The 18785-nt window shown below is 36.9% G+C and overlaps 1 protein-coding gene across 1 annotated transcript in view; it reads right to left on the minus strand.

The window, feature by feature from the left end:
* The window catches only part of ARY (Aldo-keto reductase on Y), a 344889-nt gene extending 326546 nt beyond the window's left edge, over positions 1-18343 (minus strand). Inside the window, exons 1-2 of the mRNA XM_070998084.1 lie at positions 18090-18343; positions 17858-18025 (exon numbers count right to left, since the gene is read on the minus strand). Of these exons, the coding sequence (XP_070854185.1) occupies positions 17858-18025; positions 18090-18263 (342 nt within the window). The 5' untranslated portion in view covers positions 18264-18343. The remainder of the gene's footprint in view (positions 1-17857; positions 18026-18089) is intronic.
* Between the last annotated feature and the right edge of the window lie 442 nt (positions 18344-18785).

Below are 18785 nucleotides of genomic sequence, written 5' to 3' on the forward strand. Positions count from 1 at the left end.
AACAGCTCAATGAGGGGTTCAATTCCGTTTGCGCCCAATTTAATAATAAAAAATTACTAACTGAGTCGCCTAAACGTAAAAAAACCAGCTTAGCGGCAGTTAATACGGTCACGGTATCCACCCCAAATCCGAACTTGGTGGCTGCAGCAGTCTCTGTTGACACTGTGGTAAGTGAACCCACTGCGCCTATGGATACAGCTGTTTTAGGTGAAGTCACTGCTTCTCGAAGTCGGGTGGTAAAAAAACCTTCAGTGCCGGCTACGGTGCCGACCGTACCTATAGGTACAGAAGTTACCGTTTCTGGCTCTCAGCTTAGTGAGGTGCAATCTGCTACTGGGGGACGTAAGAAATTATCAGTTGTTCCACATAGAAAACAATTATTTGTTTCGAGATTCACCCCAGATACCACATCTGAGGATGTTTTGGAATTTATTCGAGAAAAATTCCCATCCGAGAATATTTCAGTTGAGCAATTTAGATTTTCATATGCTCGTCGTTTAAAATATTTGCTCCGCCTGATGTGTTTAAGGTACTACTTTCTGAAAGCTTTTGGCTTAATGATGATTTAGTAATAAAAGAGTTTGTTCCCAATAAACCGAGAACAAATAACAGACCCTCCACTGCGCCAAAAAACTAAAAAATTTATTTTTGGCTTATCAAAATGTTAGGGGACTAAATATGAAGCTACCCAAGCTTTATGCTGACTCCTCTGCATTTACTGCTGATATTTTGGCTTTTACGGAAACTTGGCTGAAACCAGAGATATCTGACAATGAAGTTCTGTCAAACAATTTTAATGCCTATAGGACCGATCGCTCATCACGTAGGGGAGGCGGTGTGCTGATTGCCGTTAGCACTAGCCTAACATCCGAGAGAATTCACTCTGATACTCCTAATGAAATTGAATTTGTTAGTGTGAAAGTTTCATTGCAATCATTCTCAATATTTGTTACATGTTCCTATATTCCACCTGGCTCTGATTTAATAATTTATGAGCACCACCTGTCTGCGATAAAATCTGTTCTATCCCTTCTCTCTAACAGTGACCTTTTCATTGTTTTGGGTGACTTTAATCTCCCTGATATTTCTTGGTCTCCTCCTACTGACTCACTAGTCGCGATACCCTTATCCGCCCATGATTTTGTAGATGGTCTTCTAGAATTATCATTACAGCAAGTAAGCTTTATACGGAATTCATTAAATAGACAACTAGATCTTGTGTTTGTTTCAGACCCGTCTGAAGTCACGGTATCTAGAATTGACGCTCTTGTTGTACCTGAAGACCGATATCATCCAACAATGGAATTGACAATCTGCCTCCCATGCGTTGATACCCTCTCTCCTTTAGTTTCTCAAACTAAAGTGAGATGTTTCCGAAAATGTAACTATAAAAAACTTAACGACATGATTTCTCAATATAATTGGACAGAATTGTACAATTGTATGGATATTGAAAGTGCCACTGAACACTTCTATATAGTGTTAAATACCTTTTTTAATGAATGCGTTCCTGATAGGTTTCCTTCAAAGACAAACAGGCCACCTTGGTTTACCAATGCGCTTCAAAGACTTAAAAACCTTAAGACAAACACTTATAAAAGTATAAGAAATCGGGTAAGCCATCTGACTTTTCGAAATATGTGGTGGCTCGATCGGATTTTAATGTTCTCAATAGTCATTGCTATTCTATGTATTTAAGTCGATGTAAATTTGAATTTTCAAATGATCCGCAGCTGTTTTACAACTTTGTCAATGCCAAGCGTAAGTCGTCAGCATTGCCTTCATCGGTACGTTTTAACTCAATGGAGGCATCGACGGATTCTGAAATTGCTGATTTATTTGCCGAGTTTTTCCAAACTACTTATAGTTCGGCTCCTTGGTCAAATTCTAACTACCCTAATCCCTTAAATAAGGCAAATTGTATCTTTGCCCCTGAAATTACGGATATTTCTCTCGTAAAAGACTTCGAAAAAGCAACGCCAACTTATTCTCCCGGTCCTGATGGACTCCCCGGGTGTGTGCTTAAGTTTTGTGCGTCAACCATATGTAAACCGATTCTTAAACTTTTTATTTTGTCTATTTCATCGTCAGTTTTTCCTACTATCTGGAAGGACTCTTTTATCATTCCACTTCACAAAAAGGGTGCGAAGGCGGATGCCCAGAATTACAGAGGTATTTCTAAATTGTCGGCAATTCCTAAAGCATTTGAACGTATTATTACTTCTCATTTGCAACATTTATGTTCCTCGCTAATATCACCGTGTCAGCATGGTTTTGTTAAGCGAAGATCGACCACCACCAACCTTCTGGAATTGTCATCTATTGTAATAAATGGATTTAAGAATAAAATGCAGACTGACGTTATATACACAGATTTTAGTAAGGCCTTTGACTCTGTCAACCACTCTCTTCTCTTATTCAAATTAAATCAGCTTGGGTTTCCATGTAATCTATTAACTTGGATTTCAAGTTATTTGAATGGTAGGACTCAGAGGGTTATATTCAAGAACGCTGCCTCAAAACTGATCTATGTGACATCTGGAGTGCCTCAGGGTAGTCATTTGGGCCCTTTGCTGTTTACTTTGTTTATTAACGATCTTCCCTCTATCATAACACACTCTCGTGAACTAATGTATGCTGATGATGTTAAGCTTTGTTTATCACATAATGGTATAGCGTCGGGTTTCAACTTACAGTCAGATATTGATTGTTTTCAGGGATGGTGTGAGTATAACCTTTTAAATTTGAACTGCCTCAAATGAAACGTTATGACTTTTCATAGGGGTACTCCTACTTTTGTTAGTTACTCTCTTCAAAATACGCCACTCGACCGTATATATTCAGTTAATGACTTAGGCGTTCTTCTGGACCCAAAACTTAAATTTGACTGCCACATAATGTCCACTGTCAGCAAGGCCATGAGTGTTCTTGGGTTTATAAAGCGTTGGTCAAAAGAATTTGATGACCCTTATACAACCAAATTATTATTTACCTCCCTTGTCCGTCCTATTTTGGAATATTGTTCTTCGGTTTGGAGTCCACAATATCAAAAGCATATTGCCCGTATGGAGTCGGTACAAAAAAAATTTCTTCTTTTTGCCCTTCGTAGTTTGAACTGGGATCAAAACATAAGGCTACCTTCCTATCAGAGTAGATTACTATTGCTTAATTTACCTACCCTTGCAAATCGTAGAACAATGCTTGGTACTATTTTTATGCAAAATCTCTTAAGAGGTGATATTGATTCTATAGAATTTGTAAACCGCCTAACTTTCAATGTTCCTGTTAGACTAACACGAAATTATTATCCCCTAAATTTGCCACGATGTACATCTAATTTTTGTCTGCACGAGCCCTTTCGCGTTCTATGTAATAATTATAACAACCTTTATCATTTAATTTGCACTTCAACTTCTATCCCGGTACTAAAAACTAATATTTTAACTCATTTGCTTCATTCTTAGATGCTTCTTTTATTTTCATTTGTGTCCCGTCTCTATTTGTTTTTTGTATCTTCCTCGCGAACTCGTATTTTTTGCCCAAATTGATAAAAGGGCCCCGCGCGTAACAAGCACGTGCTTGGTGTCGTTGGGCCACTTGTTTGTACTGCTCGTAGTGCATCAACGTCCATCATATAAATGTATTGGTGTCGTCAATACCTATCGATTGATCCAAAAATAAATTTGCCACGCCCACTCTAACGCCCATAACGCTTAAATCTGTCTACCGCCGGTAGGTGGCGCATTTTAATTTCGCTTTGCTGCTTGCATATCTCCATTTCCCTTTGAGTAACGGGTATCTGATAGTCGAGGTACTCGACTATAGCGTTCTTCCTTGTTTTTATTATATTCCCGGATTTTATTACAAAGGGATTTTTCTCCATTTAGTAGCCTAGTGAAACAAGTACTTTCTGGGCTTAAAGTGCCATAATTATTATATATTTCTGTCTTAAAATTAGAAATTACATAGTACCTATTGTTACATTTGGCGACATGATTATGAATTAATAGTTTTCCATCATTGTGTGAGATGGATCTTGCGTTATAGACTTCGCAACGGTTAGTTATGATGGCGTATTTTATATAAATTACAATTAATTCTCGGTGTATGGCGATTTTGAATTTTGATATATCGTATATGTTAGTAACTACTACAGGTTTCTGTTCGTGTTTATATATTTCTTGTATTTCTTCAGCGTTCAGAATTTTAGTGTTGAAAACATCTATTTTTGTTAATGTAATTGTATCCATTAAAGGCGGTGTTTTCTGAATGGAAATTCTTGATTTGAAATAACTGTTTGAAGATTCTCAAATAGGGTTTTTATTTCTTTAAATAATTTTGAGTTAATAACAAATTGATTGTTATTATTTTGAATTAAATCATGATTCGTGTAATCCATTATTTCGCTACTATCAATAATACAATTATTATTGAATTCATTTTCTGTAATTTAAGACAAACTGTGTTTAAGATTTGATGTTATCTTTATGAATCGTACGATTTCTATTGTTTATGATAACCTTATTATGTAAATTCTCCTTAACTACTTGTTATACCCGTTACTCGTAGAGTAAAAGGGTATACTAGATTCGTCGGAAAGTATGTAACAGGCAGAAGGAAGCGTTTCCGACCCCACAAAGTATATATATTCTTGATCAGGATCACTAGCCGAGTCGATCTAGCCATGTCCGTCTGTCCGTCTGTCCGTCTGTCCGTCTGTCTGTCCGTCCGGATGAACGCTGAGATCTCGGAAACTATGGGAGCTAGGCTATTGAGATTTGGTGTGCAGATTCCTGAGCTTCTTACGCAGCGCAAGTTTGTTTCAGCACAGTGCCACGCCCACTCTAACGCCCACAAACCGCCCAAAACTGTGGCTCCTACAGTTTTGATGCTAGAATAAAAATTTTAACTGAAATTTATTGTTCTCACCAATACCTATCGATTGACCTAAAAAAAAGTTTGCCACGCCCACTTTAACGCCCACAAACCGCGAAAACCTGTGACGCCCACAATTTTCATGCTAGATAAAAAATTTTAACTGAAATGTATTGGTGTCGTCAATACCTATCGATTGATCCAAAAATAAATTTGCCACGCCCACTCTAACGCCCATAACGCTTAAATCTGTATACCTCCGGTAGGTGGCGCATTTTAATCTCGCTTTGCTGCTTGCATATCTCCATATAGCTGAGTAACGGGTATCTGATAGTCGAGGTACTCGACTATAGCGTTCTTCCTTGTTTTTTATATCTAGAGTTAAGCTTATTCCTTTCCCCGTGTTTTTTCTCATAAATGACTTCCCCTACGAGATAGTCCTTTTCCTTTTTACCTTTTTTGTGAGAACTTAACATTTTCTCTTGTGCCTGTTTTAATAAACACTGTGGTAAGTGAACCCACTGCGCCTATGGATACAGCTGTTTTAGGTGAAGTCACTGCTTCTCGAAGTCGGGTGGTAAAAAAACCTTCAGTGCCGGCTACGGTGCCGACCGTACCTATAGGTACAGAAGTTACCGTTTCTGGCTCTCAGCTTAGTGAGGTGCAATCTGCTACTGGGGGACGTAAGAAATTATCAGTTGTTCCACATAGAAAACAATTATTTGTTTCGAGATTCACCCCAGATACCACATCTGAGGATGTTTTGGAATTTATTCGAGAAAAATTCCCATCCGAGAATATTTCAGTTGAGCAATTTAGATTTTCATATGCTCGTCGTTTAAAATATTTGCTCCGCCTGATGTGTTTAAGGTACTACTTTCTGAAAGCTTTTGGCTTAATGATGATTTAGTAATAAAAGAGTTTGTTCCCAATAAACCGAGAACAAATAACAGACCCTCCACTGCGCCAAAAAACTAAAAAATTTATTTTTGGCTTATCAAAATGTTAGGGGACTAAATATGAAGCTACCCAAGCTTTATGCTGACTCCTCTGCATTTACTGCTGATATTTTGGCTTTTACGGAAACTTGGCTGAAACCAGAGATATCTGACAATGAAGTTCTGTCAAACAATTTTAATGCCTATAGGACCGATCGCTCATCACGTAGGGGAGGCGGTGTGCTGATTGCCGTTAGCACTAGCCTAACATCCGAGAGAATTCACTCTGATACTCCTAATGAAATTGAATTTGTTAGTGTGAAAGTTTCATTGCAATCATTCTCAATATTTGTTACATGTTCCTATATTCCACCTGGCTCTGATTTAATAATTTATGAGCACCACCTGTCTGCGATAAAATCTGTTCTATCCCTTCTTTCTAACAGTGACCTTTTCATTGTTTTGGGTGACTTTAATCTCCCTGATATTTCTTGGTCTCCTCCTACTGACTCACTAGTCGAGATACCCTTATCCGCCCATGATTTTGTAGATGGTCTTCTAGAATTATCATTACAGCAAGTAAGCTTTATACGGAATTCATTAAATAGACAACTAGATCTTGTGTTTGTTTCAGACCCGTCTGAAGTCACGGTATCTAGAATTGACGCTCTTGTTGTACCTGAAGACCGATATCATCCAACAATGGAATTGACAATCTGCCTCCCATGCGTTGATACCCTCTCTCCTTTAGTTTCTCAAACTAAAGTGAGATGTTTCCGAAAATGTAACTATAAAAAACTTAACGACATGATTTCTCAATATAATTGGACAGAATTGTACAATTGTATGGATATTGAAAGTGCCACTGAACACTTCTATATAGTGTTAAATACCTTTTTTAATGAATGCGTTCCTGATAGGTTTCCTTCAAAGACAAACAGGCCACCTTGGTTTACCAATGCGCTTCAAAGACTTAAAAACCTTAAGACAAACACTTATAAAAGTATAAGAAATCGGGTAAGCCATCTGACTTTTCGAAATATGTGGTGGCTCGATCGGATTTTAATGTTCTCAATAGTCATTGCTATTCTATGTATTTAAGTCGATGTAAATTTGAATTTTCAAATGATCCGCAGCTGTTTTACAACTTTGTCAATGCCAAGCGTAAGTCGTCAGCATTGCCTTCATCGGTACGTTTTAACTCAATGGAGGCATCGACGGATTCTGAAATTGCTGATTTATTTGCCGAGTTTTTCCAAACTACTTATAGTTCGGCTCCTTGGTCAAATTCTAACTACCCTAATCCCTTAAATAAGGCAAATTGTATCTTTGCCCCTGAAATTACGGATATTTCTCTCGTAAAAGACTTAGAAAAAGCAACGCCAACTTATTCTCCCGGTCCTGATGGACTCCCCGGGTGTGTGCTTAAGTTTTGTGCGTCAACCATATGTAAACCGATTCTTAAACTTTTTAATTTGTCTATTTCATCGTCAGTTTTTCCTACTATCTGGAAGGACTCTTTTATCATTCCACTTCACAAAAAGGGTGCGAAGGCGGATGCCCAGAATTACAGAGGTATTTCTAAATTGTCGGCAATTCCTAAAGCATTTGAACGTATTATTACTTCTCATTTGCAACATTTATGTTCCTCGCTAATATCACCGTGTCAGCATGGTTTTGTTAAGCGAAGATCGACCACCACCAACCTTCTGGAATTGTCATCTATTGTAATAAATGGATTTATGAATAAAATGCAGACTGACGTTATATACACAGATTTTAGTAAGGCCTTTGACTCTGTCAACCACTCTCTTCTCTTATTCAAATTAAATCAGCTTGGGTTTCCATGTAATCTATTAACTTGGATTTCAAGTTATTTGAATGGTAGGACTCAGAGGGTTATATTCAAGAACGCTGCCTCAAAACTGATCTATGTGACATCTGGAGTGCCTCAGGGTAGTCAATTGGGCCCTTTGCTGTTTACTTTGTTTATTAACGATCTTCCCTCTATCATAACACACTCTCGTGAACTAATGTATGCTGATGATGTTAAGCTTTGTTTATCACATAATGGTATAGCGTCGGGTTTCAACTTACAGTCAGATATTGATTGTTTTCAGGGATGGTGTGAGTATAACCTTTTAAATTTGAACTGCCTCAAATGAAACGTTATGACTTTTCATAGGGGTACTCCTACTTTTGTTAGTTACTCTCTTCAAAATACGCCACTCGACCGTATATATTCAGTTAATGACTTAGGCGTTCTTCTGGACCCAAAACTTAAATTTGACTGCCACATAATGTCCACTGTCAGCAAGGCCATGAGTGTTCTTGGGTTTATAAAGCGTTGGTCAAAAGAATTTGATGACCCTTATACAACCAAATTATTATTTACCTCCCTTGTCCGTCCTATTTTGGAATATTGTTCTTCGGTTTGGAGTCCACAATATCAAAAGCATATTGCCCGTATGGAGTCGGTACAAAAAAAATTTCTTCTTTTTGCCCTTCGTAGTTTGAACTGGGATCAAAACATAAGGCTACCTTCCTATCAGAGTAGATTACTATTGCTTAATTTACCTACCCTTGCAAATCGTAGAACAATGCTTGGTACTATTTTTATGCAAAATCTCTTAAGAGGTGATATTGATTCTATAGAATTTGTAAACCGCCTAACTTTCAATGTTCCTGTTAGACTAACACGAAATTATTATCCCCTAAATTTGCCACGATGTACATCTAATTTTTGTCTGCACGAGCCCTTTCGCGTTCTATGTAATAATTATAACAACCTTTATCATTTAATTTGCACTTCAACTTCTATCCCGGTACTAAAAACTAATATTTTAACTCATTTGCTTCATTCTTAGATGCTTCTTTTATTTTCATTTGTGTCCCGTCTCTATTTGTTTTTTGTTTCTTCCTCGCGAACTCGTATTTTTTGCCCAAATTGATAAAAGGGCCCCGCGCGTAACAAGCACGTGCTTGGTGTCGTTGGGCCACTTGTTTGTACTGCTCGTAGTGCATCAACGTCCATCATATAAATGTATTGGTGTCGTCAATACCTATCGATTGATCCAAAAATAAATTTGCCACGCCCACTCTAACGCCCATAACGCTTAAATCTGTCTACCGCCGGTAGGTGGCGCATTTTAATTTCGCTTTGCTGCTTGCATATCTCCATTTCCCTTTGAGTAACGGGTATCTGATAGTCGAGGTACTCGACTATAGCGTTCTTCCTTGTTTTTATTATATTCCCGGATTTTATTACAAAGGGATTTTTCTCCATTTAGTAGCCTAGTGAAACAAGTACTTTCTGGGCTTAAAGTGCCATAATTATTATATATTTCTGTCTTAAAATTAGAAATTACATAGTACCTATTGTTACATTTGGCGACATGATTATGAATTAATAGTTTTCCATCATTGTGTGAGATGGATCTTGCGTTATAGACTTCGCAACGGTTAGTTATGATGGCGTATTTTATATAAATTACAATTAATTCTCGGTGTATGGCGATTTTGAATTTTGATATATCGTATATGTTAGTAACTACTACAGGTTTCTGTTCGTGTTTATATATTTCTTGTATTTCTTCAGCGTTCAGAATTTTAGTGTTGAAAACATCTATTTTTGTTAATGTAATTGTATCCATTAAAGGCGGTGTTTTCTGAATGGAAATTCTTGATTTGAAATAACTGTTTGAAGATTCTCAAATAGGGTTTTTATTTCTTTAAATAATTTTGAGTTAATAACAAATTGATTGTTATTATTTTGAATTAAATCATGATTCGTGTAATCCATTATTTCGCTACTATCAATAATACAATTATTATTGAATTCATTTTCTGTAATTTAAGACAAACTGTGTTTAAGATTTGATGTTATCTTTATGAATCGTACGATTTCTATTGTTTATGATAACCTTATTATGTAAATTCTCCTTAACTACTTGTTATACCCGTTACTCGTAGAGTAAAAGGGTATACTAGATTCGTCGGAAAGTATGTAACAGGCAGAAGGAAGCGTTTCCGACCCCACAAAGTATATATATTCTTGATCAGGATCACTAGCCGAGTCGATCTAGCCATGTCCGTCTGTCTGTCTGTCCGTCTGTCCGTCTGTCTGTCCGTCCGGATGAACGCTGAGATCTCGGAAACTATGGGAGCTAGGCTATTGAGATTTGGTGTGCAGATTCCTGAGCTTCTTACGCAGCGCAAGTTTGTTTCAGCACAGTGCCACGCCCACTCTAACGCCCACAAACCGCCCAAAACTGAAATGTATTGTTCTCACCAATACCTATCGATTGACCTAAAAAAAAGTTTGCCACGCCCACTTTAACGCCCACAAACCGCGAAAACCTGTGACGCCCACAATTTTCATGCTAGATAAAAAATTTTAACTGAAATGTATTGGTGTCGTCAATACCTATCGATTGATCCAAAAATAAATTTGCCACGCCCACTCTAACGCCCATAACGCTTAAATCTGTATACCTCCGGTAGGTGGCGCATTTTAATCTCGCTTTGCTGCTTGCATATCTCCATATAGCTGAGTAACGGGTATCTGATAGTCGAGGTACTCGACTATAGCGTTCTTCCTTGTTTTTTATATCTAGAGTTAAGCTTATTCCTTTCCCCGTGTTTTTTCTCATAAATGACTTCCCCTACAAGATAGTCCTTTTCCTTTTTACCTTTTTTGTGAGAACTTAACATTTTCTCTTGTGCCTGTTTTAATAACTGTGGAACAGTATCATGTCCGGTTTTATTGTATAATATATCCTACGGTCGTTGGTTGGTAATGGAATGTATAGTCATGTTATACTTCTAAGCTGGTCTAATTATAACTTCAGAATAATCAACTAAGTTAAGTTCATCTTTGATGCAACGAGCAATTTCAGTAAGGGTTGAATGAGCCCTTTCTATTTTTCCATTGGACTTACTATGGCGAGGATCTGCGAAATATAAATTAATACCGCATCTTTGTGCGAAGGATTTAAATTGTGTTGATGAAAAACTAGGCTCGTTATCCATCATTAAAGTTTTAGCAAGTGGAAAATGTTGCAATATTTCTGAAATTTTGGTTTCTATGTTGAGTTTATTTTGAATCTCCTTTACAACTAAGTATTTTGAATATGAATCAATACAAGTAATGAACATTAAATTCTGAGCGTAAAAAATGTCGATATGCAAATTTTCTCCTTCTTTACTTGGGATGGGTGCTTGTCCAATAGGAATTAGTACAGGGTGTCTATTATATTTGTTGCTATTACAAATTGTACAGTTCTTTAAGTACTCCTTGAGTTTTTTGTTCAAATGCCCTGTGTGCTCTACAATGAGTTTCTTCTATTATTAATGGTCTCTCTTCAGGATTTTCTACATCTTGGACGAATATTTTTGTGTATAGGAATTTATTCGTGAAATTTTCTTTAAGTGGGTTTTGAATTTTGTATAAGTCTTCTAAAGTACAGTAAATACCTATTGTTATGTTAATAGGGATATATTCCCTTAAGATTGATACCAAATTTTCCGGGGTATCAAATTCTATTATATGTCTGGTATTTCCGAATATGTTGACCATCTCATGTATTGTATACCTCCCCGTTGCTATTAGCAATTATTGCTTAAGCTGGTTTAAGGATTTGCGGGTTTCTTGTATAACATTCTCAAAACTACTCTTTGCAGAATGCTGAGTGTTTTGATCTGAGACCGACTCGTTACTGTCCGTTAGGTTGTTAATTTGAATTCTTGATATGGCGTCAGCAACTACGTTGGTAGATCCTGGTTTATAAATTATTTTGGGAGAGTAACTTTCAATGAATGAGTACCATCTTTTCATCTCGATGTTTTGATTTTTTTGAGAGATCGAGAAAGACAGTGGTTGGTGATCTGTATAGATTTCTATGTTGTTAACGCCGTATAAATAGTTTCGCAAATTTTTAAATGCCCAAACTATTGCTAAAAGTTCTTTCTTATTGGTGGTATATACTTGTTCGGCTTTAGTTAGAGTTTTTGAAATGAAGGTTATTGGTTTTCCTTCCTGAGAAAGAACAGCACCAATAGCTAGATCGGACGCATCGGTCGTTAAAGTGAATTTTTATACCCGTTACTTACCCGAGTAAAAGGGTATACTAGATTCGTCGGAAAGTATGTAACAGGCAGAAGGAAGCGTTTCCGACCCCATAAAGTATATATATTCTTGATCAGGATCACTAGCCGAGTCGATCTAGCCATGTCCGTCTGTCCGTCTGTCCGTCTGTCTGTCCGGATGAACGCTACGATCTCGGAAACTATGAGGGCTAGGCTATTGAGATTTGGCGTAAAGATTCCTGAGCTTCTTACGCAGCGCAAGTTTGTTTCAGTAGAGTGCCACGCCCACTCTAACGCCCACAATTCGCCCAAAACTGTGGCTCCTACAGTTTTGATGCTAGAATAAAAATTTTAACTGTAATGTAATGTTCTCATCAATACCTGTCGATTGACCCAAAAAAAAGTTTGCCACGCCCACTTAAACGCCTACAAACCGCGAAAACCTGTGACGCCCACAATTTGCATGCTAGATAAAAAATTTTAACTGAAATGTATTGGTGTCGTCAATACCTATCGATTGATCCAAAAATAAATTTGCCACGCCCACTGTAACGCCCATAACGCTTAAATCTGTCTACCGCAGGTAGGTGGCGCATTTTAATCTCGCTTTGCTGCTTGCATATCTCCATTTCCCTTTGAGTAACGGGTATCTGATAGTCGAGGTACTCGACTATAGCGTTCTTCCTTGTTTATTATAATCAGGTTGTACCAATTCGATTTGTGCAATTAAATTATCTTTGAGCTCGTTAAAAGCTCTTACAGCTGAATCGTCCAACTGTATGGAAGTTTTACGGGACATTTTTTTGGATACTTTACCATTTTGACCTTCCAAATACTTTGTTAGCGGTTTTGCAATTTTTGCGTAGTTTTGCACAAATTTTCTGTAATAGCCGGTAAGGCCTAGGAAGCTTCTAAGCTCTCGAATGTTTTTGGAATTGGATACTTTAATATTGTAGATATTTTTTTGGAGTCTGTTTTGGTTACATTGTGGGAAACAACGTAGCCAAGAAAAGTGGTTTCTAATTTGAAGAACTTTGATTTTTCAATTGAAATTTTCATATTTGCGTTCAGCAATATATTAATTATGACGATTAAGTCCTTGTAGTGTTGTTCTATTGTTTTAGAAAATATAATAATGTCATCCATATATACGTGACATGTTTTACCTACTTGTTCTCTCAAAATATCATCCATTGCACGTTGGAATATTCTGGGAGCGTTTGTTAGCCCAAATGGCATTCTCAAGAATTCATATTTTCCGTTATTTATAGAAAATGATGTTTTTTTAATGTCTGTTTCTTTCATTAGAATCTGGTGAAACCCAGACTAAAAGTCGATCGTGGAAAAGTATTTAGCCTTTTCAAGATTTGACAAGATCACTGAAGGATCTTGCATTGGATATCTGTCGGGAATGGTGTTTTCATTTAGTTTCTTATAGTCTATAACTAATCTTAGTTTTGCAGTACCATCTTCATTAAATTCTTTTTTTTGGTACCACTAAAACTGGAGAATTATAAAGGCTTTTGCTTGGTCTTATACTTCCTTCTTTTAACATGCGATTAACTTCAGAGTTTACGAAATCTGAAGCTGATAGAGCATAGGGATACTGTTTGCTATAAATAGCTCTATCGTTTTCGGTGTTTATTTCACCGCGAATATCAGTCCTGATAGGGATTTGCATGTTTATCTTCGAGTGCTCTTTATTGATAATATTTATTATCTCATTTTCAAAATCCATTCTTTGGTTTGGAATTGATTTGTTTACTTCATTGTTGTCGGATAAATCAACGACGGCTTGTTCAGGACTCTTTAATCCCAAACTTGAATTTTTGTCGGATACTTCAACGACGGCGCCCTCAGGATTTTTGAATCCCAAACTAGAATTTTTGTAGGATACTTCAACGACGGCGTGTTCAGGATATTTTAATCCCAAACTTGTTTTGCTTTGATTTGCCTCTTCAGACTCAGTTCTGATTTTGGCTTTTTCATCAAAGTATTTTCGTATAATAAATTCCTTTAATGGAAGAATTGTTTTTTCTTCAGATAAGGAAAGTAGGTTAAAAGAACTGTCATTATCATATATTAATTTTTCTTCTTTTCCCCCATATTTTATTACTCCTTTTTCTGTGTCTATTACAGCTCCTATTTTTTTTAATAGGTTGTAGCCTATTAGAAAATCTGATTTTAACCCGTTTATTTCATAAAATGTGTAACGCGTGTCAAAGATCGTTACCATGTGATAATATTTAGTTATAGAATATCCATTAACCGTAGATACTCTTTTATATGTAGGGAGCTCGTTTTTGTTTTTATAAATTCCTGTTTTGATATAGCAGGAGGTTGCTCCTGTGTCAATTAAGATTTTAAGCTTTTTATTTATCTTGATATCACATCGGATTAAGTAGGGTAGTCCTACTCCGGATTCTGGCCTAAAAAATGGTCCTCTTCGATATTATTTAATCGCATAGTTTTGTTTGCCGGTTGATTTACCGTACCTGTTGGTTCTCTTTTGTTCTGAGGATTATTTTGCTGAGTTGTTTGTATCTCTGGCTTTTTATTTTGATTCCATTTATTCTGATTATAGTTGTTGTTACCATAATTGTTATAACCCTGATTGTACTTTGGCCTATTCTGAATCTGTAAGGATTCATCTACGTCCATCGGTTCTGGCTTGCTTTGCTGCGCTTTATTGGAATTCCATTGATTATTTGAATTATATTGTGGATTATACTGTCTGCCCTGATTCCAATTAAGATTTTTATTTTGATTATAATTGTTTCTATTCTGGCTATCGGGTTGATTAAACCTCAAGTTGTTAGTATTCCTTTGATTACTATTATGGTTATAATGGTTACTTTGCTTGGGTCTATTATTTGAGTTTTGGTACCCGAATAAATTTGACTCATAACTCCTGCGCTGTGATGATGTGAAATTGTTAGCGAATTGGGCCCTCAAATTATTGTTTTCTAGTTCTTGTACTATTACAATAGCGTTCGGTAAGTCTGGCGGATTCATAGAAAATATGACGTCTGAGATATGGCCGTTGAGGCCAGTTATGAATACTCTTAGAGCTGTCTTTTTGTGTTTTTCGTTCATTTCAGCAGTTAAAGGCTTATTTCTGCCGTAGGTCGTAATGGTTTTAATTATTATTATTAGGGCATCGTTTGCTGTGCCAGTAATTTTGTTCCTCAAGATTGATAATGCAGAAAAGAACCTTTCGCTACCTCTAGCATATTGCCCCATGGCTATTTCTGCTGATTCCCTCCAACTCACATATTTGTCTTCTTCTCCTTTAAATTCCCTGACTGATTTGATAATTTCAAAGGAAGTTTCACATTTAATATTTGGGTCAATGACTTCTACTTGAAAATCTTCAAGCTTTTTTATATTTTGATTTAGTTGTGCTTTTAAACTCACGATCTCATTCCTTAAGGGATTCAATTCATTATTTACAATATGTGCAATTAATTTGCTCACTTGGCTATTAGCTTGGCTGCTAGAAGCCATTGCAGGTTGTGGTAGGGGCATGGTGAGAATTCTTTCAAAATCGTTAATGAGGTCTTCAACCTTGTTTGATTTTGTTTAAATTTTTCTACTTATAGTACTTAAATAGAATATAAAAAATAAACAGTATACGCTCACTAATTGTTTTCTTTTCTTCTGGATTTAGTGTGATATCGTCTGTTTTCCTTTGATGATCCTGCTGGGGTCGCCCTTCTTGGTTGATTTTAGCGAGGGATGGTCCTCAGCTCTTCCTTCAATTTATTTTTGTGGTCGTCAATTTTTAGCGAGGGATTGCCCTCAGCTCTTCCTTCAATTTGATTTCTGGTCGTCGCTGCTTAGCGAGGGATTGCCCTCAGCTCTTCCTTCTTGTTGGATTTGGTATTTGAATTTATAATTGTTTTTGAATTTTGTTTCTCAGTTGTTTTTTTGTATCAGCTTTCACTTTTACAGTTTTTACATTTTTTGTATTAGCTTTCACTTTTACAGTTTTTAAATTATTTGTTTAACTTTGTAAATTGTTTGGTTTTATTTTTTGAGACCGTTTTAGTTTTTTTGTTAAACCGAAGGTTTATTATGTCGATTACTAATTAGCAGATTGTTGTAAGTAAAAGGGGATTATTTCATTTATTAATTTCCTCCTTTTATTTTTAACAAAATTTTTTGTCGGTTGGGTTTTTATTAGACCACTCAAGTTCCTTTTCACTTTAAAACCGTTGGTTATTTATTTTAAAGCATTATTTAGAACAAATTAGGCGTGGCCCCACGTTGGGCGCCTATTATAAACTTCACTCGTGAATTATTTAAAAAAATTTATTTTTCTTTTTTATTCACTAAGTTTAAACTTCACAACATTTCCTTAGTATCGACTTTTATTCTTGGCGGTTCACAATTAACTTCTTATACAACCGATCTTCTCGGATGCAAAAACGGATTCCCTGGCCAAGGGCCGCTTATCTGATAATCAAACCTCGGTTTTAGAGAATTGGGGAACTCATTAAGAGTTGGACTCAAGAGAGTCGGGAAATCGGATGATCTAATTCTCTGCTCAATTGCCAAACGGATTACGCTGCAGTTTTGGGGCTCGCCGGGTGTTGACCGGATGCTTGTGTTTACATTAGCTGGACCCAGCTTAGTTTATGTTAGGAGAACTGCGGCGCAATTGAATCTTCGATTGAAGTGGGGGAGCTAATTGGGATTCTGTGGGAACGCTGAGTAAGGGGATCCCAGCTAAGAATTGTTTATAAGAAATTGTTTACGACTTGGGTAAGGCGGCTGGGCGCTCGAGCTGGAAAGCGTTCTCAGCTAAGAATTGTATATGAGGGGTTTGTTTATAAATTGGGTAAAGAGGCTGGGATCATAGTGCTTAAGATAGTGCTTAAATTAAAAATGGAAGAACGCTATAGTCGAGTACCTCGACTATCAGATACCCGTTACTAAGCTAATGGGACCAAAGTTAAATGGAAATATGCAAGCAGCAAAGCGAGATTGAAATGCGACACCTACCGGCGGTCGAGAGATTTAAGCGTTATGGGCGTTAGAGTGGGCGTGGGAAATTTCTTTTGGATCAATCGATAGGTATTGACGAGACCAATACATTTCAGTTAAAATTTTTTATCTAGCATGAAAATTGTGGGCACCACAGGCATGGGCGTTAGAGTGGGCGTGGCAAACTTTTTTTTGGGTCAATCGATAGGTATTGACGAGAACAATACATTTCAGTTAAAATTTTTATTCTAGTACGAGCCACAGTTTTAGGCGGTTTTGCGCTGCGCAGGAACCTCAGGATTCTGCATGCCTAATCCCAGTATTGTAGCTTGTATAGTTTCCGAGATCTCAGCGTTCATACGGACAGACGGACATGGATAGATCGACTCGGCTAGTGATCCTGATCAAGAATATATATACTTTATGGGGTCGGAAACGCTTCCTTCGGCCTGATACATACTTTCCGACGAATCTAGTATATCCTTTTACTCTACGAGTAACGGGTATAAAAATGGAGCGACTAAATTAATTCCTTCGCGAATAATTTTTGGATAAATAAAAAAGCAAATTTTAGGATTTGTCTTGCTAACTTGATATTAACTTAGCAGAACAACTTATAATTTTTAAAAAATGTAGTCGCCAAATTTTTTTTATTCACGAACAATTTACGGATATTTAGCGGCAAATTGTCAATAGGAAAAAAGTTTGGATATCAAAAGTTGATTTGCTAACTGGATGCATATAACAGATTTTGCTTTAACCACGTGAGACATCAACTTCGAAGGCCATAGATCGCCAAATTTTAAAGCGCCCACTCTTTTAGAATGTAAAAGCTTTTACTTAATTTGTCAAAAAATGTTTGGGTGCAAAAATTGTTAAGTTGGAAAGTTAAGGTGAATAACGGGTATATGATAGAGAAGGCTCTCGAATTTCGGGGTAGGCACCAACGGCCTGAGTGTTGTTCTTACCTTAGTAGTTAAAAATATATTTTCCCTTGATACATTTCCCATCTTAATTTGAGTGCGAAGAGCTTCGCCCACTTCTTTCTCGTTCTCATAACAGTATGCAGTATCAAAATGCCTAAATCCAGTTTCAACGGCACAATGGACCGCTGTAGAACAATTGTAACCACGAAGCTGTAAAAATGCCTTAAACATTGCAGTTCATCGGAATATATGTAAATTTGTTAAGAAATATTGCCTTATAGGTTCCAAATCCCAAAACCGGCATTTCATGACCACTACTAAGCCTCACTTTCGGAGCCATTAGCAACGCCTTCCCTCCACATGCAGGTTGTTGGTTTCCACCAAGTATAATTCCGACTTGCGAATTATTCTCATCAGTATTAGTGGTCAAAATGCGTGCAGGAATCATGGCTTAATTTAAATCAACGAATTGGAAATTTTAATTTTTAAAGTAATTTGTAATTTGTTCAAAACTTGATAAATTTTGAAAAGATACTTTGATCGATTCACTATGGCATTCACATATTCATGAAGAAATTAAAAAGTACTGTGATGGTCCGATCGTAACTAGGTATACACCAATCGGGATCGCAAAAAATAAAAGGGTACTAAGACTTTCCAAACTTTAATTGGTTAAATTATTAGGAGCGGTGAAAGTGCTGTAAAAGTGAAAAGTTTTTGGGCCGGTGGGGATAAAGAATTTTTAGCCTTAACACTAAAGGCTATTGTTTAATCCCAGTACATAGATTGGCTGGCGATTCACCATTCGAAAAATCTTGTTATTTGTAGAGTGCCCGATGTTTGTTGGCGGTTTGTGGGCTTTGGAGTGGGCGTGGGTCGGGGCTTCGGGATAGGCTTTGTTGAGAGCAACACATTTCAGCTAAAAATTTTTTTCTGTCATGAAAACTATAGGAGGCACACTTTTGAATGG

This window comes from Drosophila suzukii, chromosome Y (genome assembly GCF_043229965.1).
Source record: "Drosophila suzukii chromosome Y, CBGP_Dsuzu_IsoJpt1.0, whole genome shotgun sequence".
In the NCBI taxonomy this organism is placed as follows: Eukaryota; Metazoa; Arthropoda; class Insecta; order Diptera; family Drosophilidae; genus Drosophila; species Drosophila suzukii.